We start from the raw sequence: 24,662 nt of genomic DNA, 5'->3' as shown, positions 1-24,662 counted from the left end.
TAATAGTAGTGAAAAACAGTCCAATTACTTAAATAATCATTTAGTAAAACTAAATGATTGCTATAACTCCAATAACTTTATGAGGTCACATCATAAATGTTATGTTAAAAAATTGGTCTTATCCTCCTCAACAGCTTCAATAGATAAAAACAAGAAATTTGATTATTTCATATATCCTTTTTATTACCTCACAGGTAAGTGAATAGAAACAGTAACTTAAAAGTCATATTTGTTTCCATTTTACAACTAGAGAATTAAGCATTTTTTGCAAGAAATGTTTCCTTTCATTTCAATAATCATTTAAGCCTTATATTATGCACATTACAAACAATTGCTAAATTTACTTGAATAATCTGAAAAACTGATTAAAAACTTCAGTTGTATATTTATAAAAATGGAAGAAATCAAGAAAATATGTTTTGAAGCAAGCTGAAGAGCTTTAATGGTAGTAGTGTTTTGTAATAACATCCCATACTGAAAGTAAAATTTGTATATCAAAAAAGATTTTTGGCTTCTGGTATTCTGTAAAAGAGTTCCAAATATCAATCACCTTTAATTTGACAACACGATCTACTGGAATCCTTTTCTTTCTACATACATCTCTATAGTGAAGATGTCTTACATCAAACATTGAAAGCACATATAGTACCAACCACTGTACCATGCAAATAAACCCTGACTTCTCGAACAATATTGCCAGCATGACAAAACACAATAGCTTGGATATTGTTTTTCAGAAATAATATTGAGAAATTTCTGGTTTGCCAATTGGTTTCTTTGTCAGACACCTACAAAATTTTCTTGAAGTTTTCTTTCTATTCACCTCATATTATGGTATTTTTTTATCGAACATTGGAAAAATTACAACATTAAAGCTTCAAATTTTAGTCATTTTTTTCATAAAATTTTACTTAATAAATGAAAAAGTTTACTAGATTATTGATAAGGTAAATAAGTCAGATCTTACTTCTAGTTGTTTTATTTAACTCTTCCAAATTCATAACATCTCTACTAAAATTAATAATTTAATCTTACCTGAAGATTTATAGAGTAATCCAGTGGCTGTTGCAGCTGTTAATGTGTTTAATTCATCATCTACTCCTCTCAACCACGAAAACAGTACACCAAATCCACTGTACATGACGGCTTTCAAAAGACAAAAGGACAAATTAAAACAATAGAAAAATTATCAATGTGCTATTATAAAAATAACATACCGACAACACCAAGACTGTTAGCTGTACCAGCTCCTTGTTTTGTAATATAGTTAAGCATTCTGAAATGAGAGAAACTTAGAAAACTATTTTAATAGATGAAGAGATATTCTGTTAATTAAACTTACTGTGTTCTTCTTATACTTTTTGTCATTCCTGCTGCTGCAGTTTCCTTCCATCCCGTATAAAAACCATGGATACCTCCAATTGTAGCACCTAAATAGCATTCATTTTCTTTATAATATCCATGATTTTTAGTTTACTAATTAAAGTACTAGTGTTTATATATTTATAAAGCATTACCTATAATAATGGTTTAAGTAAGTATATGATTACCAATCCCTTTAACAAACCTCCCAAAAATATAATTAGAAAAATATATAACTTAAAATAGAAACACGTATTTTATGTTAATACAAAGTTGCTTGTAATTGAGGATGAAGTGCAAGATGGAGTTAAAGTTCCTCCATTGAGTTAATGCAACAAAGTTTTGCAGTATTTAGTTAAACAAAAACATAAACATAAACAAGAGCAGCTATGGCTGAGATGAATATGCCTGATAAAATTTTAAGAGTTTCAAAGTTCTTGTTTTTTATGATATTAGTAATGTTACATCCAACTAAGGGTATGTCCGGCGACTACAGCCGTGAACACACTTCCAAGTGGAGTGGACAAACCAGTTCAAACAAATGTGCGTGTCCAGAGCATGCCATGCAAGTTTGGAAGCAACAATCAAAGAAGAAAATGGCTGATTTTGTAGATGTAGATGTAAATGTAAACAGTACAACAAATTGTGTCTATATGTTGTATATACTTTAATTAATAATTTCTAATTTTCTAAATGGAACATTTAAAAAATAAAACTTTTTTAAACTTATTCTATGAAGATTCTTTATATTCGTTGTGTATCTAGTTAATAAGCAACAAAACATTAAATTTGAAAAGTAATTGTCATATTTTCCATAGCAAGCATCTGGCAAAGTTGTCTCGCTGCCATTTTGTAAACAACACACGTCCACTCTGGACAGATTGCTTGAAAGTTGGAAAAGTGTACAAAGATTCTTTCTGCTCGCAGTTGCTGCTATGTAAGACATACCAGCTTTTTTTAGGGTATGTATAAATCATTTGTATTGTTGGTAAACAGTACCACCATTACAGTTGGTAAAGATAAGAGAGAATGAATTTAACAAGAGAGACTACATCATTCATGTTCTGCTTTGTTGAAAGAGTTGTTGTTGCTTTTATTGCTGTGCAATAGTGAATAATAGATGGAAAATTAGTGAAAACAAAAAAAGAGAGAGAGAATGGAGACTTGAATATATCTAATATATTTTGACAATTTTCACAAAATGCCATGTCCAATGGAAAGACTTTTAATAATTTGTTTAACATGATATTTAAATATATAAATAACATCGCTACACCCGATATACTATAAAAAGCTAGACTCCAACCAATGCCAAATTCTATTAGGCTAGATATGGCTAATTACTAAATAAATTATGCAACCAATTTAGCACTAGAGGGAGGTGTTAGGCGCCATCTCAATTAAATAATTTAGAACTACTAGAAGAAAAAATCGGCAAGGAGCAGGACTCGAACCCACAACTCCTGCTTACCGTGTAGATGCGTTGCCAATTACGCTATCCAGACCTCCAGTTGGATCTCCTCTTCCAGCATATATAAACTTACGTTATAACCATCAACAGTTTTTTTTTTCTTCTAGTAGCTTTAAATTATTTAAACTAATTAATTAAAAATTATAATTATTAAAGTTAAGAGATGGTGCCTAATGTTTCCGTCTAGTGCCAAATTGCTTGCATAATTTGTTTAGTAATCAGCCATATCTAGTCCGATTGAATTCAAATTGGTTGGAGTCTAGCTTTGACATTTAAAAGTGAGTTTACTGTTGAAAATAATGCCAAGCTTATTACAAAATACAGTATTTATGTTCAATGTGAAAAAATACATGATTCTACTTTGTAAGAAGTTCATTTGTAATTCATAGTGAAATCAGATTGAATTAGTAACAGGAAGTTTTTCCTCTTTAAAAGCAAAAATATTGGAATTTCTTTTTAATCTGCTTACTGTTACAGTGCAAGCAAAGCATTTTAAGAATTAGAAAATAACATTAACTGTGCAAGAACTGTGGATCTGATTTGGGAAAGGGAATATAGCTTTTTTTTAGTATGTATGAATGCTATTGTACACTGCATATGAGCAAAAAATCAATTTTAAAGTAAAATCACCTATTTTAATTTTGCAAGTTTGAAGAAGACAGTTATTATTAAGCCATGCATTAATGGACAGATGGATATCAGAATTTGTTATGCAAGATTTTCAATAATATAACCAAGTTGAAAGCTTAAGTTACGTAGAGAGTGATTACGCAGGTTAATAATTTGTTTTCAAAATTTTGGATTATTGTGGATTGAGTAGGTATTAAATAGGCAGTCACGGAGAAATTACAAAATCTGCTGTTTATATAATATCAATTTATTAACTAACCTGTTGCAACTGCACCACCTATTTGAGAAAAAGCTAATTCAAAACGTCCTCGTTGCCTCGAGGCACCTTCGGGAAATATCCATTCTGGTCCTCCTCCCTTTAAAGATTAACATTAGTTATACCCAAATTATAAATATGTGACAAATTATGTTTATTTTTTAATATTTTATAAGATTAATCAAATATTGACATAAATACTATACCTGTGTAATGTAAGTTGGATCGACATTTAAATAAGGAGAGATGTTATATATATTTCCTGAAGATTCTGTAAATAAAAATATTCTTTACGTCATCAATAGCAATAATTTCAATTTCCTACAATCTGGATTTTAATACACACAATATTTTTTTTTATATTTTGTGAAAACATTTTATGAATACAGAATTAGATTTTCATGTACTTTTTGACAATAGACATTTATACATATACACTTAATTCTGTTTTTTACATGAACTTTTTTAAACGATTTTGGTTTAACACAATTTGAAAAAAATAATTTGTCAAGTATAATCCTAATGAGGAATGAAGTTTCAACATGATCCAAAATTGTTAATGTCTTTTTATAGAGAATTATATAAAGGCCTAGCCAAAATGAACCTAGCCGTTAATAACTGAATGCATTCATAAAACCACTGTAACATCAGCACCACAGGACATTGTGAACTCCCGAACAATGTTAGCAGTAAAGAACGTCGCCCATGGATGAAGAACACAATAACCAAAGCATTTTTGGCAATGGCAGTGATACTGCAATCATGTGCAAACGTATGCATTTATTGTCAGAAAGTGATAGCAAATAAAATTTTGTATAACTCACATTACATATTTTGCCCAATTTTATACTCGTTAATTCTTTACATTTGTTTGTTTTTCAAATAAAATTTATGTTCCTATAATTCATTTTTATTTATGTGCAATGTATACGAAATATATAACTTTTTTGTGTTATCAAATTTTAAGATTCTAACAAGAATTTTCATACAGTTTATTTCATTATTTTTGTTGATTTCTTAGGTCCTTAACCAATCTTCTAATTTTCCATGTATAAAATAGATTATTTTTTTACACACAATTTCTGGAAACCAATTAGGTATAAACATCTCAAAACCCAACATTGTTAATCAATGACAAATGATTGCCGTAAATGGTAGCCCGATGCATTACGGCAGTCGTTTGGCATTGACAATAGGCATTTATTAATATGGCCAACAAAAGTAATGTACACTCTGAATTTGGGATTCTAATCATCACATATCAAATGGAAAATAATAGATGTTTTACAGATTATTAATGTTAAGGATGATGAAATTAAATAGGTTTGTGTATATAATTTCAAATACATGAAATTTTAGAGTGCATCCATAAAATCTCAAATATTTAAAAAACTCATCAAAATTTATTAAAATGAAAGTATTTAAGTCTAAGTGTAAGTATTTATTTTTGTTAAAAAAAACCATTGAAATTTTTCATGAAAAGATGATAATGAAGCAGAAATGAGAAATAATTTATATCACATTTATTAAGTTTCTTCCACGTTGAAATCATAAACAAGTATAGATAAGGTAACCCCCATATAACACGGGAGTTCCAAAAAATTGCCGTGTTATGCAAATCCGTGTTATATGAAACAAAGAACTAGTATGAAAAGGTGGGTTAGGTTCCAAAAATTAAAAAAACGTGCTTTTATATTTACATAATTAAGATAAATATTTTTATTAAAATTTTCTTAAGAAGTGATACATATTAATATAAATTAAACAACACCAAAAGCAGAAGTGTCAAGATCTGGCAACACTGAAACAAGTTTTGAGAAGGACCACGTGTATCGACAGAAGGCGGGAAATTTACATACTGTACTTAAGTACTAATAGTTCACGAAAATTATGCAGGAAAATCTGATAGTACATACGCGCTCGAATGAAAAATGTCAAATGAGATATCTTTTGCACTTAAAAGCTTTATCACGTTTATTGAGCTATTGTACAGGGATTTCTCTAATTTCAAATTAGATAAAGTTCACTTTTAGTAGTTTTTATTACATTTCGTGTTGTACGAGGGTTTTACCCAATTCTCGAACCGTGTTAGAGTGAATCCATGCTGTAGAAGTGCTGTGTTATATGGGGGTTACATGTAATTGGAGTTTTCTCTACTTTTATTATGATTAGCAAAGAAAATGTTTTTAACTAAATAACATTACAGATGACACTATAACGGTTTCTCATAGGGTAGGACATTGAAACATCAGTACCCATCTACAGGATTAAAATTTTCCAAAATGTGTACAGTTTGAGTAATTATTAACCAATAAATAACAGTAAACTGCTAAAACCAATAATATTTATATCTTTTAGTTATGAAATTAACATATGAAAATCATGTTCTATTATGATTGTCACAAGATTTTGTCATTCCTTAACAGATGGAATTTAATCAATACACTGTATTTAAGCAATTTATTGCTTATTCTGCATGCAATTAAATTTTAAATTCAAATGCAAGTTAAGAAATGTATTAGTTATTTAAATGAATACTTGATAAATTGATTTCTCAAGAAGATTACTATAAGAATATCTTGTTTAATACAGAATGATTCATTATATTGCAGTTATTTCTAACTTAACATATATAAGAGAATTTTAAAAAAATCTCAATTTTTAAAATTATTATTTATTCCTTTCTGAAATAAATAAAAATAAACTTTAATAAACTTTAGCAAATATTAATTATTAATAATCACAATTCATGACTGATAAATTGTAATGAAAAATTAATGCTTCAGACTCCATAGGAAGTAAACAAATTTGTTTGTCATCATAAGTACTTCTGGCTTCACTGAATAAACTGTACACTCAACTAAATGACAAAGTTTAATTTTTACTTTTCATTACATAACAATTTATTAAAAATAAAAGCACCATAATCTTTAGTATTGAATAGACGATGCTGCCAACCACTTTATTCTACAACAGAGTCTAAGCCTTAGAATAAGGTCCTTCTGTTTTAAGTAGTTTTGAATAAATTGGCTGATATTTGGTCAAATATTCAAAAATTGGTAATCAGAAAAGCAAGAATATGTGGTATTCATCAACATTAACATCTGAATAATTATTTGCTATTCAGTCAAAAACCACTAATTTTAACAAATAATTGTATCATTATATATAGAAAACCAAGTCAAAATTATACTTATAAATGATTAGAGCCAGATTAACTGCCAGGTTAGAACATGGCTAATGAGCAACTTTCCTATCAAACTGTGTTTCCTCTTAGTTACTAAATACTATTGGTAAATATAATATAGCACTACAAAAACACAACATGCAGAATAAAATATAGTACATAACAGACACACGTAATTTTATGAGCCCTCACAAGGGACTAGACATTCCTTATGAGCCCATTTTGGGACTAACCGACACACCCTTGTCAATACAACACTCTTTGGCCTTTTTGTGCTCTCTGAACGGTAATGGGCCTAAAACCACAAATAAAAAAAAACCATGGCTAATGAATTACATAGATATTACATAGTTTGAATAAAGGTAGGCAGTACTAATTATTAATTTAATTAATTAATTAAAGGATGGCTACTTAATTGCCTACCTTTAATCCAATTTATTAATATCTACATAATTAATTAGTTAAGTTCTAGTCCAATAGTTAATCTGGCTATATCATTTGATTATTATATTTATAATATATTCTCTTAACTGTACAATATGTTTTAGTGATTTTTTTTTTTTGCTTTAAGCTAATGCACTGCAGAGAGCAATGTTTCCAATTTAATTTGAGAAGAATTGGCAAAATGACTGAAGTTCTTCAGCCACTCATCCCTGATTACATACATACTACCTTTGGTGTTACATAAATTGGACCTTTCCACTCCTGACACAATTCTGAACAGCAATTAAAATGAAAAATGTAGCATTAATTCATGAAGAGCATAAGAAAACACAATACAATTTGTGCTAATAAGCCCTTCTTACAGAAGACAGAGGAAAATGAGTCCAAATAACATTTGGGTTTTTTCCCTCCTCTTTTAATAAATACAATTTAAAATTTAGATTTAACAGCATCTTTTCACTTTACCATCTTGTAATTCTTTTATGAATCTTATAACCCATTATGTGATAAAGTCCAAATTACCTGTACAATGGAAGGCAAATAGCAAGGTATGGGTAACTCGGACTTTATTCATGGATTGGCTCACAGAAGTGTTTGCTCCTACTGTTAAAAATTATCTTCAGGAAATGGATCTTCCTCTTAGATGTCTTCTCTTAATGGATAATGCTCCAGCACATCCACCAAATTTGGAGGAAGACTTGGATAGTGAACATGACTTCATCAAGGTCAAATTCCTTCCACCCAACACAATTCCAGTACTGCAACCAATGGATCAGCAAGTGATTTCCAATTTTAAAAAGCTGTATACCAAGGCACTGTTCATCAGGTGTTTTCAGGTTACCAATGATACCAACTTAACTCTTAGAGCTTTTTGGAAGGAGCATTTTAACGTCTTGCATTATATATCAACTTTATTGACAAAGCCTGGAGTGAGGTCTCTCACTGCACTTTGCAATCGGCCTGAAGGAAACTTTGGTCAACTTGTGTCCCAGAGTGAAACTTTCAGGAATTTGAAGAAGAGAGCTCTCCTGATGTAGTCCATGAAATCATGTCCATTGGCAAAAGTTTGAGAGTAGAGTAGATGATGCAGATGTGGAGGAATTGCCGAAAGGCCATCAAAATGAACTAACGACAGAAGAGCTGGTTGCCATGCAGGAAGAACAGATGATAGTCTTACAAGAAGAGCATTTGTCAGAAGAAGAGGCTAGGGAAGAAATCACCAGTGCTGAGATCAAGGAAATTTGCAGAAAATAGAATGATGTGCAGGAATTTATTAAAAAGCACAATCCTAACAAAGTTGTGGCTAATGGGGTCATTAATTTAATAAACAACACTGCGCTAGCGCATTTTAGAAAAATTTTGATTAAGAGAGTAAGACAATCAACTTTAGACCACTTTCTTGTTTCTTATCAAAAGAGACCTCGACTCGAAGATTCTCCCGATGCACTGCATCGAGAGATTCTTTATGGAGGGGGATTCCTCTTCCAAGCATTAAGCTCCGTAGAAACAAAGGTATGTACAGTGCTACTTTATTAAATAAAGTTTACAATTTGTTGCTGTAATGACAGATACTACATTTTCTTATATTTTCATCAAAGAAAACCCATTTTACAAATAAAATTACAAAACTACTGATGGCTAGAATGGATTAATTGTATTTGCATTCATTTCTATGGGAAAAATTGCTTTGGTTAACAAACAGAGTCACGGAACAGATTAAGTTCGTTAACCAGGGTTCCATTGTACTACAATTAGGAAAATACAATAGTGCAATATACCTCTCTGACCATCCATCACTGGCACTAAAAAAGTTGGTTCCTACTCTAAGTACCTCAGCAATTTCCATCGCCTTTTGTTTCAGTATCTGTCCTGAAACAGGAAGATTTGATGAATGAATTTGCTTTAGCCAATGTATGAGAGAATCTTCAACATCTTTGTATGGCAACTTTCTCTGGCATTTTCAAGATAGCCACGACGAAAATCCAAGAAAAAGTTTCTTATCTACCACTTCTTTTCTTCAAGATTCCCACCAATGTTGTTTTTGGAAAGTTTTTTTTTTTGGTTTGCAAATTCGGCTTGCAAAGTTTTCTTACATTCAAATTCAGAAACAAGTTCATATTTTTCCTTCAGAGTAAACGTTAGCTTTCAGACACTCATTTCTCACAGAAATGTGAAACACATGCTACAAATAACGCATGATGTGAAAATGCAAAATCAGATTCTGCTGTGACATTGATATAGAATGTATATTTTCTTTTTGCAAATACAGTGAAAAAGAGCAAAGTATTAATTTTAGAGAATCCTATAAGGTCGCATCGGTGTGGAAAGCGGCCGGTATACATGTGTAAAAGAGTGAACTGAGATTGCACAACTTTGTTTTTAAAAAACGTTCTAAATTTTGTTTTATTTGTTATTATTTTATATATAAAAATACATAAAATGTTAATATATACATATTAATAAAAATGCCTTAATTAATAAGTCGATTCCCCTCCTGAAAAAATGAGTTCACACCGCACAGTTTACTGTGCGGTGTTAACTCATTTTTTCAGGAGGGGAGTTGACTTATCAGATGTCTAAACGAGTGTGGGACAGCAAAAGTATGTTGATTTATCCAGTGGTGACGAGTTAAACGGTGTCAAGTAAACTAGAGTTTTTTAACATTAATGCCTATGTAAAAATCGGCCGGGACCACAGAAAACTGACTACTTAACTGACGGTGTCAAGTTAATACCTATGACGACTTATGCAAACTCGACTGTATAACATGCTCAAGCTGACGACACAAAATAACAAAAATAATCATCAGCCTTTAACTTCAGATATTTAATTCTATCAAAACATTTTCAACCCTTTCAAGGTCACCTTCACTCCTTGCACTTTGATATATTTCTAAAAAGAACATTTTCAATGCCAATGTTGCTTTGGATTTTCAGATGCAGAAGTTTCCACTGAAGGCTATCTCCAAGGAGATGTTAATTTCCAAATTCAAAAGATTTTTCTTACACTGGAAACCACTGCACTCAAAAATCCAAAGCAACAACAGCAATGAAAACGATGTTCTTTTTAGTGTATACAGTAAAACTTGTCTAACTAAAATCTTGAAAAAAGTTCAAGTTACGGACAATTTGAATTAGAGAACAATACAGTGAAAAATGAAGATTCTGAATAGATTTGTTTTTTTACCTCTTGCATTGTATAATCTTTGATAGTTTTATGTTTTAAACATTCCATGTGATGTCTTTTAGCAAAATGTTCAGTGTAACTAATGAAATTGAAGTTTTGCAGATACATCTTGTTGAGATAAAGTGAAAGATCCTCTTGCTTTGGACTGGAATGTTGTCTGCAAATGGGTGTTGGACAGTAGATACAACTAACTGCCTGAAAATTTCATAGAAATCCAATAATTAGGATCACTTTGGTTAGAATAAATATTAAAATTTGAATCGGAAATTGACAGTTAAATCAATGTCAGGGGACCACAAAAATCTTTGACTTGAAGAATATTCAAAGTAAGGAATTCAAGTTAGAGATGTTAAATCCCTATGCTATTCCATTGACATCTACCAAGTACTTCATTTTCTTCAAGTTGTAGAGATATTCAAGTTAGACATTTGAGTTTTTTTAAAAAGGCTTTACTATATATGTAATATATTTAGTATGTAACTTAAAAATAACTATCAACCTTTAACTTTAGCTATTTAATTCTAATATCAAAACAATTTCAACTTTTTTAAGGTTATCTTCAGTATTTGTACTTTGAATATATTATGTTAAAAAAATATATATTTCTAAAAATTCAGACTGAAAACACAGATTAAAAAAAGCTAGCAGTTTTTAATAAAACTGGAATTATTGCCATAATTATCTAAATTATAATTATTAATAAAGTGGTCATTTCTTTAAACATCATTTTTTATGTTTATTAATTTTTAAATTAAAAATTATTAAATTATGTTCTTCTAATGGAACAATTATTTACTGATTACACCAATTATTAGAGAATTAGTCATCTCTTAATGATCGATCAGTAGAAGAGCCCAATTAGTACAATTAAAGATTATTAAATGAAAATAAGAATAATTTACTAAATTTCAACTCTATATAAGATTTTTCAATGAATTAAAAATAATTTGTTATTTAATTCCAAAAAATAAACATAAAATTAAAATTGTTATGTTGAACCTGTGAATTAACAACATAGAGTAACACTCAATCTCTTCATATCACTATCACAGAAGTTTATTTTAATGATAAAATTTTATTATTGGGCTGAAATAGAAGCTCCATCAGAAAGGTTTGCAGTGTGTTAGATTTTCACATTTTGTCCAAAACAAAAAATTAATAATAATTTGGAAAAAGTTAATCAGCCTTTTCTTTCAAGCAAAAGGTAATAAGTAGACTATATGTCAAATAGTTTAAAATTTTAACAAGTTATTACTGAAAAAGTTTGATTCAAAGAAAATTCCATGAATTTTCCTTAGAAATGTAAAATTTCTAAGAATTTTTTAATTTTCTAAACAAATCATTATCCAGAAATGGTTTAACAATAAAGCCAAATGACTGCCAGATTAAATCAGACTGCTATCATTAAAAATTGAATACTGAATAATTTGGTCTGGAAGTAAGCATTAGGTGCTATTTCTTATTAAACTTAATAATTATAATTAATATATATTAAGTAATTTAGAAAATTCTGGAAGAAAAGAATTGACCTGGAGCAGGACTAAAACCCGAAGTAGTAATTGTGGGTTCAGTTTTTATTAAATTTAATAAGAGATGGCACCTAATGTCTACCTCTAGGCCAAATGATTCAGTATTTAATTATTAATATTAGTGGTAATATAGTCTGATTTAATTTAACATTCATTTGGCTTTAATATAACTATTAAACTTTAGATGTTTATAAATTTCACAATAATTCAGAACATTAAATACTATCAATTACTACTTCAATCTTTCAAAATCCACCATTTTTAAATTTATTAGAAAAATATTTACTTAGCTTTCTAAAAACATTTAAATGTTTTCTACTTAAATAATACCGTATTTACTTATACTAAAAGAAATACTTTTAGTATGACTATGCATTTTGTTTTAATTTGGACCAGATCATTGTTAGGTCCAAACTCTGATCTTTAGGTATTTTCTTAGCACAGTGTTGACGTTGAGAACATATCACACAGGAAAACACTTTCAGAGGAAAAAGGTTGGTTTATTAGTGTAAACGGATATGCCAGGGGTGAGCAAGCAAGAGTTCAGTGGGAGCCAAAATGTAGGTTTTGCAAAATGCATGGGAGCCGCAGTTCTGTACTGTCATGGCGGATAGTACAGTAAGGCTGGGAAGGATAGTGTGTCCCTCATCTGGGTCAAGAACTTGTTTCAAAAAAATAAATTTGAAATGTCAATTTAATTTATTGCACCAACTTGGAAATAAATTACTAAATATTACATATATATAATTACATATTACAGTTGCACATTCAAACGTAAGAGCTGTGTACAAATTTTTATAAATAAACAAAACATTGAAAGAAACAATGAAAACAAAAACTTATTTCTACAGGAATCTACATTAATATTTAATAATTTTTTTACTTTGGCCAACTCTCTGTAATTTGGCTAGAAATTTGTCAAAGCAGTTCGCAGCAATTCTTTCAGGTGATCATTTGTTAGCTGCGAACAATGTTTTGATTTGACAAATTTCATTGTGGAATACAGAGATTCACAGCAATATGTTATTCCATAAATAGAAAATAGACAACAAGCAGCTTTTTTTAAATGTGGATACTTGGATTCTGGGAAATTTCCAAAATTCAATTGTAGAAGCTGATTTGTTCTGCAATTGCAATATTTGATCCTCTTTCATTTTCAATAACTGCAATTCCCCGGACATTTTCTCAGGAAGTATTATCTCAGAAATTAAACATCCATCTTCAATAATGTCACAAGTAAATGGATTCACAAAATATAAGAATGTAGATTTCAAAGTTTTTAAATCTTCAAACCTCTTTTTTAAATCTGTTTGCAAATTTCCCAACTTTTCTTTGTATTCATTTAATTTATCTTCTTTGATAATACAGTGGTGCCTCGTATAACGAAAGCCTCGAATAACGGACGGTGTGAACAATGGACTTTCTGTTTGGCCGTTACATGACTCGAGCAACGGACTGGCTGCAAACAACGAACTTTCCGGCATAATTGGTGACTGCTCCATGGGTGCGTTCTTTAATAGCAGTCGCTCTGCATCTCCGCTACTACGGGAGTGCGCTGCTGTTTGTAGGCATTTAGGAACGACGGTAAAAGAAAGAAAGATGGCGGCGCCCGCACTATCGATGGTATGGTGATAGTATAGTGAGGAATCTATAATTCTAAAATATGAGCTTTAAAAGGCAAAAGAAGGGTCCCAATTGTAAAATTTAACCATAAAATGGATTATTTGTTGAAAGAGCATTCAAAATAGCCTCGAAAAAAATTTGTAAAGACACTTACATCACCATGTGCGCTGACTCGCACTTTCACAATTTCTAAATTCTCATTCATAAAACCACATAATGGACCTGGAAACGAAATTATCTGAGCCATAGAGGACGCCATGTGGCTTTCCACCGTAAATTACTGCTACAAGCGGCCATTTTTGCCGTTCGACGGTGTGCACTCCCACCGGAATTTAGGAATGCGTTCCGCACGAATTTTTAAATGGATGTCGCTCGCGCAGAGTTACGCGGAGGAATAAAAGAACGCACCCCATGTTCATTTTTTAATGATACAAAATGCGTTTCGTATAACGGACGTGAACCTGGAACGGATTAAGTATGTTATATGAGGCACCAATGTATTTATATCTGCTTTTACTCACGGAAAATGATTAAATGTTTTATTTTTGAAGTTTTTACAAAAAGCCTAATCATAGCTTCAAAACTGAATACAATTTGTGATAAATCGATAATATTTTTGTCTTTTCCTTGCAAAGCTAAATTAAGAGTTTGCAAATGTTTGAGCGTATCTGTGAAGAACATTAAGTCAGTGAGCCACGTAATTCTAATTGCGCATAACGTCTGCCTTTTACTTCCTTTGTAAATATTTTGATATAACTTAATAAGAGTTCCATGAATGGCTCAAAACGTTGTAAGTAGAGAGCCATCTTAAAATGCACCATGGGATAAATCATTAAGCAACTCTTCTGCTTCGTCATTCGATTGCAACTTTTCTAAACAGTTCTTAAATTGACGTGTTTTTGAATTTGTTCTAATTAAATTCACAATCTGCAAAACAATCTCCCAAACATTTTCATATTCGAAGTATTTCACTACGAGATGCTCGTGGTGAATTATGCAGTAAAGAGGTAAGAAACGTAGTATTTCAGGATCTTTGTTCGGTAAACCAACAAGACCTTGATGTTGATCTATTATTGCAGGTGCACCATCAGTCACAACCCTTACAAGTTTATCACGAGACAATTCAAATTTCTTTATTATACTGTCAAGCACGTATTTAATATCGATTCCACGAGTTGTTTCAGTAAGAGCCACTAGGTCTAACATTTCTTCCTTCACAATTATGTCTTCAGATACATAGTGGCAAAAAATGGCCAATTGTGGAATATCTTGAATATTTGTAGACTCATTGAGAGCTAAACTAAACACTGTACAATCTTTTAAGTCACATATCAAACTAACTTCAACATTTTTACTAATTGCACCAATACGATGCTCAGTTGTACAGTGGGATAGTGGGATCTGTGCGATGAATTTATGCAATTTGTTGTTGTCTGGATCCAAAATTTTAATCACTTCTTCGAAATTTCTTTTAATAAATTCATCCTCTCCATATGAACGTCTAGCACAAGCAATGTTCCAAGCCAACAAAAAACTAGCTTCGTTTACTCTGTCATCTTCACGACTAAAAGACGTTATAAGTCCTTGTTGTTTTTGAAGATTAATTTGCAATAACTTAAGTTTCTCAGATCGCAATTTTGAATTAAGCAGATATTTAGCGGTAAAGTCTGAATGACTTATTTCGTAATGTTGACTTAAGTTGCTAACTTTATAATTAGAAATTGTAACTTTACAAATAAGACACAGTGACTTTCCATTATTGTCAATAAAAGCAAAATTTTCAAACCATTCTTCTTAAAAGATTCTATTTTTTTGTTCATATTTTCGTTTTTTATTATCTTTCGAAGTCATGCTCATGGCATTAAAATTAAATAATTTTAAACAAATTACCTGAAATTAAAACAAACTAATCAAAATTTGAAATTAATTTACGGTGCGACAACTTTCAGTAAGTTTAATAAGCAAATTCTGTTTTATCATCATGTATAAAGGTATGATAGAAATATGACACAAAAAATGTAAACATTTATTAATTAATTAACGCATAAATGTCTTTTTATGCTTCGATATCTATAAATTGCATAATAAAAAATTCTACTTACCAGATAACTGTTACTGACAATGAGATACACCAGAACAAATACGACTACAACGAAAAGTCACACACACACATGTCAACTGTGTCAACACCAATATGTAACGCACCGTTGTAGAATTACACAACGCCAAAAGATGGCATCAGCAATCAAAATCTAAATGCGCGCAATTTTATTATATAATATAAAACAAATATTGAATTTTTTAAATAAACATATTTTCACAAAAATGTAAAAATAATAATAAAAATCAGAAATTAACACTTTCAGCAAGAGCCGCATGTAACTCAAAAAGAGCCGCATTTGCCCATGTCTGGGATATCATTGATGACCATTCTTAACTAAATAGCAAAAGCCATTAAGATGTTCTACCACCCTCCCTTTATCATACCCCACTGTGCAAGTCACACCAAATTTTCAGTGTATGATACAGGGAATAGTCACGTCTTTTTAACCTCTCATATCTTGTCTATGTTCTCTGTACATCTCATTAGAATTATTTCACACCCTACAGGTATTCCGTTATTAATTTTATAAAAATTCCGTCTCTTAATATATACAGTAGAGCATCGATTATCCGACTTAATCGGGGACTGGGGTTGGTCGGATAACTGAAAAGTATGAAAAAATACATTATTAGTATAGTGCATTAGGCCTGGTTTAAATACTAGCCTCCCTTTCATGGTCGAGCCAGTGCTGCCAGCTAAAACATGCAAAAATTTAACAAAAATAATATTAAAGTAGCCAAGACATAACCAAATATTGTAGCACCACATCACTAGCAAACATTTGAATTTGCCGACTAGAACGCTGTCCCAATTAACTGATAAGTCGGTTAATCGGGGGTCGGATAATCGATGCTATACTGTACTTAATTTTAGATTTAAGTTTACCCCTTTTTTATTTTAGCACATGTTATACTGTCCTAATGTGTTTAAGTGTGGAGCCAAAAGAATTTTTAGCTCCATTTTTTCCCTCTTTTTTTCAACTACATGTATATCTTCTTACTAGTCATGTTGGTTTAACTGTCACTATCTCAGGTAATTAAGTTTTATTGTATAAACTATTGTACGTGTATCCTAATTTTTTCAATGCATTCTGTAAATTTGTAAACCTGTAATCAATTTGCTGATAAGTATGTAATAATAGGACTGAAGAGGGGCATTAAGCCCAAAATGAATATCTGTTCACACCAATAAACCAAACCTTTTTCCTCTGAAAGTGTTTCCTGTGTGATATGTTCTCAATGGCAAAATTGTGCTAAGAAAATACATATAATAAAGAACAAGCAACCAAGATTTCTGATTTCTAGCTTTGGAATTATCTTAGTCTTATTCAGTTTAGTAATTAAAAAATACATTAACAAAATTTATCAGATAATCTATAACAGTGTTTCCCAACCTTTTTAGTGCTAAGCCCCACCTAAGCCTTTCTAAAATTCTTATGCCCCCCCAACATATACGTTGAACTATTTTGGAAGGTCTCTCGATGTCGACATCACGAGTGACGTCATGAGCATGCGCAATTGTCCAGCGCCATCTTTGTGACTGTTTGTGACTTGTTTACGTTTTGTGTGTGTTCACGTGCGTTTTAACTGGAGTTCTTGTGTTGTTTTTTTTCGTCGCGAATATCACTATGGTGATTTGTTGTGTAATTGGGTGTAATGCTAGTTCACTCAAGAACAAAGGAACATCATTTTTTAAAATTCCCGGCATTATTTGTCATCAAGGATCTCAAACTGAGGAGCTTTCACGACGAAGGCAAACTGCATGGCTCTCGAGAATTAACCGGAAAAATTTCGTTACGAATAAAGTGAATATCAATACAAGAGTTTGTCAGAAACATTTCATTTCAATATTTACGTTAATAAACACTAAGTTATATTTTAAAACCTAAAAGAGTTTACTGATTTGCTTATATTAATTTAGTTAGGTGTAATGCATTTATAAACGAATAACTAACGTAATTTCAGGCTTTAGCTAGTGCAAACTTATAAACATTACACGTTAAAACGAAAAGCAAGTAGACTTATTATATGCTAGTTTCAACTAGAAAATAAAGGTACTGAACAATTTGAATTAAAAAATTTCCACGGCTGTTTTTAATTAGACTTTTACTTTCAGACAAAAATTCTTACTTAAGAAATACGTAAAAACATGAGTTTAAACAAACAAAAGAAAACATATCTTTCCAAGCAATATTACTTCGCTGTTATTAATTACTTTTACTTTTATATCAGGAGAAACCCAGCCACTTGTTAAATAGTTATGGGCCTCTAAAGATTTATAAGCTTTCATTTGTGACAGGGTGTAGAAATTTGTTGTAAAAACCAAATAGTTTATAATGTCACCAAATTCTACTTTCGGCCACAACTCTTGATATACGACGAAGTCTGATAAACTGGCTTCGTATGGATCGCCTTGACATAACGAAATTTTCTCTTCGTACAGAGCTGCATCTCGTCCTGTTAGACTGCTAGAATAGCTTGCAAGAAAAGAATCTTTTTTAACTTAATCCATGATAATAGAACTGCAGTATTTTTGTACGTTTAAACTAAAAAAAGACGTCGAATAACAGACTACGTGCAAGCTAAGCGAGCGAAAACTACCACAAAAATGGCGAATGGGCGGAGCAAACGTGTGTTTTATCACGTGACATGCGACCTTGAAACCTCTCTATACGTTGAACTATTTTGGAAGGTCTCTCGTTGTCGTGTTCATTGAAGTTTTTCCATGTAACCACAATAAAACCCAATCCTTTCATCAAAGTCTTTTGCACTTTCCAGTCATTGCCAAACGTGACCTGGAACACAACTCACATCTGCCCACCTCAAGGTCTGGGCAAAGAATGTCCTTTCTCCTCTTTCACCGGCCTCAGGGCCTTGTTCATCTCTTTGTTCTCAGTGGTTCTCAGAATTGTTAATCCCACTCCAAGGGAAAAGGGTTATAAAGGGAAGTTCTACAAGGAAAAAGAAATAAAGAACAAATAAAATTAAAACTAACTTAAATCAATATTTACAATAAATATGGCATACAGCAGCTATATGGTTAACTTAAACTCTGGGTGAGTCCATTTTCAAATTGCCCTCCTTAACAATCAAATTGCCCCTCTGTGGGGCATGGGCCTCACGTTGGGAAACACTGATCTATAATCTGATAACATTATTAGAATTAAAAAAAGGCTGTTCCTTATTCAAGAAGAAAATGAAATGCATTCATTTATATTGATCATCATGATGAAACAAGCAATTTATCATTATATGTAGATATATTTATTTATAAATCAAATGCCGATTGATGAAATAAGTAAAATTTTAAATTTCAATTAATTTTGAAAAATCATATATGAATATTGCCTACTTATAATCAAATTTGTTTTTATAGTTTTAAAATCATTTACAGATAATGTCGTAGTTTACGTTCATAAAATTAAAAAAAAAGTGTTTTTAGTAATATTTAGGTGGTAATTATTAATTTATAATTGTCATAAATATTTACATTGGTAAAATAAAAACATAGTTTTATTTACTTAAATAATGCTTCAGTAAAAAGAGCTATAAATAATAAATAATACATTATTTTATACTAATGATAACATACTGTATTGTAATTCTGTATAATAATGTAACTCACTAGTAAGGTAAGTTACATCAAAAAACTGGAAATGATGTTTCTCGATGTAGTTAGCCTGGACAAGCAGTTTGAGCAGTAGTATGTCACAAATAAAAGATTATAAATGATTTATTGTTGATAAAAGAAAAAAATATGATGAAATGTACAGATAAAAAAGGAAAGTGTAATACTAAAAAAATTAAATTAAACTAAAGTAAACTAAACTAAAAATTAAAAATAAAATAAAATTATTTCACATTTAAACAAGAAAAGTCTTTGATAAATTGGAGTTGCTCGTTATCCCAGTAGGGGTCGCATGTCCCATTCTGACCCACACACCTTATATTATGATTTGCTGAATCGTTAATAATTATGTTTTACTGATGTGACTCACAGTAGCTTCCTATATTCTTTGTTATTATCGGAACATATGGCCATTACTCAGTTTTGCAGAATGCATTAAAAGATAATGACTCTTTCTGGTCATGGTGACTCACAGCGACCCGGACTTCTGTGTAAATTTGTATTATTAATGTAATGTAAATGTAATAAATATAATTTTTTTAAATCATGAAGTGACATACCTTTTCTATGATAAAAATAACTTTTAACATCACTAATTGTTTCATGGTTTTTAAATAGTTAAATTTTGGGAAATTTTTATAAGTATCTGAAAAATTCTAACATGTAAATTCAAATGTTAATAAATAATTAACTAAGGATTACAAAGTTAACACATATGTTTATTTAATTACTAAACTGAATGGGAAATAAAATTTAAAAGAAAAAAGTGAAAAAAGTTAAACTGTTAAGATATAAATTAATATTTAAAATGCGGATCGGGGTGACATGCAGCGACCCCTACGAATTGTCGACAATTCGTAGGGGTCGCTGCATGTCACCCCGATGGTTAGAACCAGTCACGGTTGAGATTTTGTCCAGTCTCAACTGAAGGAACTGTCTCCCCTTCAATCTTTGACAATCCTGGACAGCCCAATCTTGTGCTCTAGTTCCAGAAGGTTCCAGAGCAATGCCACTGCCTCAAACTGCTAGCAAGATATTCCAGAAAGTTCCAGTACAGGTATACCTCAAGTTACGTTGTTTCGAGTTACGTCATTCTCGATTACACGTTGTTTGTCAAAAAAGTATATGGAAAATAAAAATCAAGTTTAAGTCATTTTATCCGACTTTATATTTGTCCGCAACAAATATTGAAGTCATAATATCACTAGAAAAGCGTTGAAAGCACATAAAATCATATTAAAATATGTACATTTACAGTAAATGTTAATATAATCATCAAAAATCCTAGAGAACAAAACATGAAAACATCTGTGTTTCTGTGTCGTCGTCTTATTTAGCAGTCTTTAAGTGCTCATTATTGGTGATTTCCACCGTAATCTCGACTTACATCATAACTACACAAGTAAATTCAACTTACGTTGCCTCTCCTGGAACCAATTACCGACATAAGGTGAGGTATACCCATATTTTGATTGGAGAAATTTGTGGAAAATTCCCCCCTTATTAGAGCTAGTGAACGGTGCCATTTAGTGGAGATGAGACAGTACTACTGCCACTGTAACAGTGAGAGCAAGTTCATGGGGGCTGTCTACATAGGACATAAACCTGGCTCCTTTTCTTTGAACTGGGATAACTTTTCCATAGTTCAACAGAAATTCACCAAACTCGTCAAAGAGGTGAAAGTCTACATTTTTGTTTTTTGATTATATCTTATCTCAGAGTTAATTATATTTTTCAGAAATTATTTTATGCATATGTCAGGATTCCACTGAGCATTTTGACACCAAAATCATCAAAATCTTCTGTGGGAATTTTTTTTTAAATTCCAAAACAAAATTGTAAAAGTCATCTCAGAAGCCTGAGCTCACTTACTGCTCACCCAGGCAATTAATTTGTATTATGAAAATAAATATAATTTAATGTACGAGGCTGTTCATAAATGACGTCCATGTTGGAAGAGAAGGGGGGGTCGAGGTTCAGTGAATGTTCGTTTATTTCATTAAACTTATGCAGTTTATAAATTTTATTATATTTATTTCAAAATTTCTTGCATGTTTTGTTTCTACTTAGGCTATTTATCGTTCATAAAGTAATAAAGGTTTTAAGGGAAAATTGAGTTTTGTTGGACGTCCAAAGAGGGGAAGAGGGGAAGAGATTATGGAAACTTGGACAAACTGTGATGAAAGGAAAAGGGAGAGTAAAAATTTCAAGGAGAATGCAAAATGTAATTTACAAACATCCCCTAATAGCGAGTTCAACGTCACGTAAATTACCTTCCAGTCGGCTCACGCGAGAGAAATAGCAAGTGACTGTATACACGAGTGCTAAGAAAGAATACCAATTTTCGAAGATAGTATCATCCAAACTGACAATTTTAAAAGAACTGAATAATTGATAGATCACCTAACATTACTAAAAACACTCCTTTTTATTTTACAAACATAAACTACATTACCCACTTGCATACTAAAAAACCAAGTGTTCTAAAGAAAATAAAGGTAATTATATAGTTAATTACTCTTATTTTAATAATTTAATATAAATACACGTTTATATTTGCAACTATACAAATTTAAAAGACAGATAAAATGTATGCACATATAAAACAAATTTATCAGTATAAGCAAACTAATCTAAAGTATTATTAGACGTAGAATAATTTCAAGATGTTCAAGTATGCCGCATCCTTATGATTAATTGCCAATAGAGATTGCATCATTTACATGTCGTGCCCTTTACACGATACGAAGAACGGAGAAATCGATTTACAATTTATAACATTACAAATTATATAACGAATGATGTAAAGTTTACTACGATAACATCTAATTTCGAATCGCTTTAAACTTTTATATCGTCTATTACCGCTTTTGTTAGAGGATTAAACACAGTAGAAATGACTTTTAGTTAATTGTTTAAGTAGATTTGTATGCACAAACTAACTAAAAGTAACCTCTGCTGTATCAAAGAACTCACGTGCTCACATCTTTGATCAATTCAAACAGTATCACTTTATGTACTTAATTGTTATATTTTAATAGTCTATTTCGTATGTATATGTGTTACGACGCTTTCTTTTAAATATAAGATATTATATTCTCTTATTTGAGGACAATTGAATGTAAAAATCAAATAAACTTGGAGTGTGTGATTAGGCCTAACTACCATAGGTTTTAATGAATGAAAAATAGAAAATATACTTACGAGGAAACTGGAAACTAGAATCAGGTACCGGATGTAAATTTAGATAATTACTCGGTTTATCCATCGATCTATTTAACAAAAAAATAAATAAATAAATAATTGAGAATTTAGGATTTTCGAAAGATAGACTAATACTGCGCACATGGAGTGTGACAGAGAAAGATCGCAGCGCCAAAAGTGAGAAATATTTAAAATTATTATATAATTAGTAATGATAGGCGAATATTAATTAACCAGATATCGAATACTCGAATATTTAGTAAAATTAATTAACTTACATAACTTATATTGATATCTTAAGGTTTAATTAATACTAGGTTTGCTAGTGTCGGATGCTCACTCCGTCGCCCATAAATTTAATATTGTGAAATTTAAATTCAGAGAACAAGTTTAGTGAAATGAGACAAAAATTTCAAAACTAGGAGGGATCGTGCAGCTATTAAGAGAAAGCATTGAAAAATTAAAGCCGACATTGAGGAAAAAACCAGACAGCTTTTGTTACTAACGCAGAACGTCAATGCAGCTGTTTTCGAATAAACAACTGCATTGACGTTCTGCGATTCTGCACTCCATCGCAACGTTCCCACTTTGGCACTAATCGTGTAAAATTGTGGAAATTAGTTTTTGATGAAAAAAAATGAAGAATATTACAAAAATCCAGCAACGAGTTGCTCAACTTTCCCGGCAACATTTAAAATTTTGGCGGCACCATCTATTATCATATTTTATTAAAAACAAACTTTTTATATTTTTAATTATTATAAAATGGGAAAAAGCTTAATTTTGAGGGTACGGATGGATTTTACAATAAATTGTAAATGCTAATAACAAGTAAAATTGTCATCAAGTCATACCCTACTGGAGATACACACGACCCTCTTTATCTCCCCATCCCTCGACCTTTAACCACCAAAATTTAATAGCATCGAGCCTCCTAATACACAAACCTACCTACAAAATTTCAAAAATTTTCGACAAAAAGCACAGGAGTGATTAAACTTCAAACTTGGTGAACAAATCGTATCACAAACACACACACTAATATACATGCAGGAAAAAAATCCGGATTTTTCGCATTTCTCGTCATTTCAAGGTGTCCTAAATTCAAAAATGTAAAAATCTTGAAGGGCGATCGGTCAAAAATAATTTTTTGACCGATTGCCATACTTTCCCTCTGTTATATACAACAGCCAGGAAAGTAAAAAGAATAGAATTCTAATTCAGAATCGAAGTAAAATTACAATTCTAAGAATAATTGTTTGTATCCGCATCTTTAAGAACAATTCATAACACACACTTTAAATTATAATAGACATTTACTATTATTTTTGATAAAAAATCTATTTTAATAATTACAAATACAGTAATTATAACTAAATTATATTTTACGAATAACATTAAATGTCGATGAAATATAATATCAGTAAGATTTTTAAAATACTTTTAAAATATTCGCACGTCATTGGGCTTCACGTAAATGTGCGATCAAGTAAATTACTGATATTCGGGCAAAGGACTTCGATTAAATGGTAACGGGGCTTAGCCAGTTTTAGCCGGTCGTCTAGCTGAGATAATTAATGCATCAGTAAATTATTCTAGGAAATTCGTGGGTGGAAAATGGGAATATGCTGGTCCCGTTTAGAGTTAGTGATGTCCTTCATCACACGATCCAACTATGGGCCTGACTAAGAAAGGTTTCATAATTACACCCATTATAGATGCCTAAAGGACAGAAATTGTCAGGAAAGTTTTGATACATAAGGTAGAAAGCTTCCCACTCTTGCTTGGCTCTCGACCTAGGTAGGGGTTCGTTCCCTTATTTTCAATATTACTATACTGAAAATAAGTATATTCTGAATTCGAAAGATATCTTGATTAAAATTTTTTATAATATTTTTCTATTCTATGATAGAATTATTCAGATAAACCATTTCGATGTTTTTAAGTTTCCGTTTATGTTGTCTACCGTCTCTACACGTTTAAATAATGTTATATCAGCGAATGTACCAAATGTTGATGCATTATTACTTTGCGATTTC

General features: G+C 31.0%; 1 protein-coding gene across 1 annotated transcript in view; it reads right to left on the bottom strand.

The window, feature by feature from the left end:
- Positions 1–22,788, bottom strand: part of Tim23 (translocase of inner mitochondrial membrane 23) — a 29,063-nt gene extending 6,275 nt beyond the window's left edge. Inside the window, exons 1-6 of the mRNA XM_067283876.1 lie at positions 22,624–22,788; positions 3,926–3,990; positions 3,723–3,819; positions 1,343–1,430; positions 1,218–1,276; positions 1,036–1,146 (exon numbers count right to left, since the gene is read on the bottom strand). Coding sequence (XP_067139977.1) covers positions 1,036–1,146; positions 1,218–1,276; positions 1,343–1,430; positions 3,723–3,819; positions 3,926–3,990; positions 22,624–22,687 — 484 coding nt within the window. The 5' untranslated portion in view covers positions 22,688–22,788. The remainder of the gene's footprint in view (positions 1–1,035; positions 1,147–1,217; positions 1,277–1,342; positions 1,431–3,722; positions 3,820–3,925; positions 3,991–22,623) is intronic.
- Between the last annotated feature and the right edge of the window lie 1,874 nt (positions 22,789–24,662).

Source organism: Centruroides vittatus, unplaced genomic scaffold (assembly GCF_030686945.1).
Source record: "Centruroides vittatus isolate TY-2023 unplaced genomic scaffold, ASM3068694v2 scaffold_1015, whole genome shotgun sequence".
NCBI lineage: Eukaryota > Metazoa > Arthropoda > Arachnida > Scorpiones > Buthidae > Centruroides > Centruroides vittatus.
The sequence above is the reverse complement of the archived record's forward strand: the minus strand, read 5'-3'. Positions and strand labels throughout refer to the sequence as shown.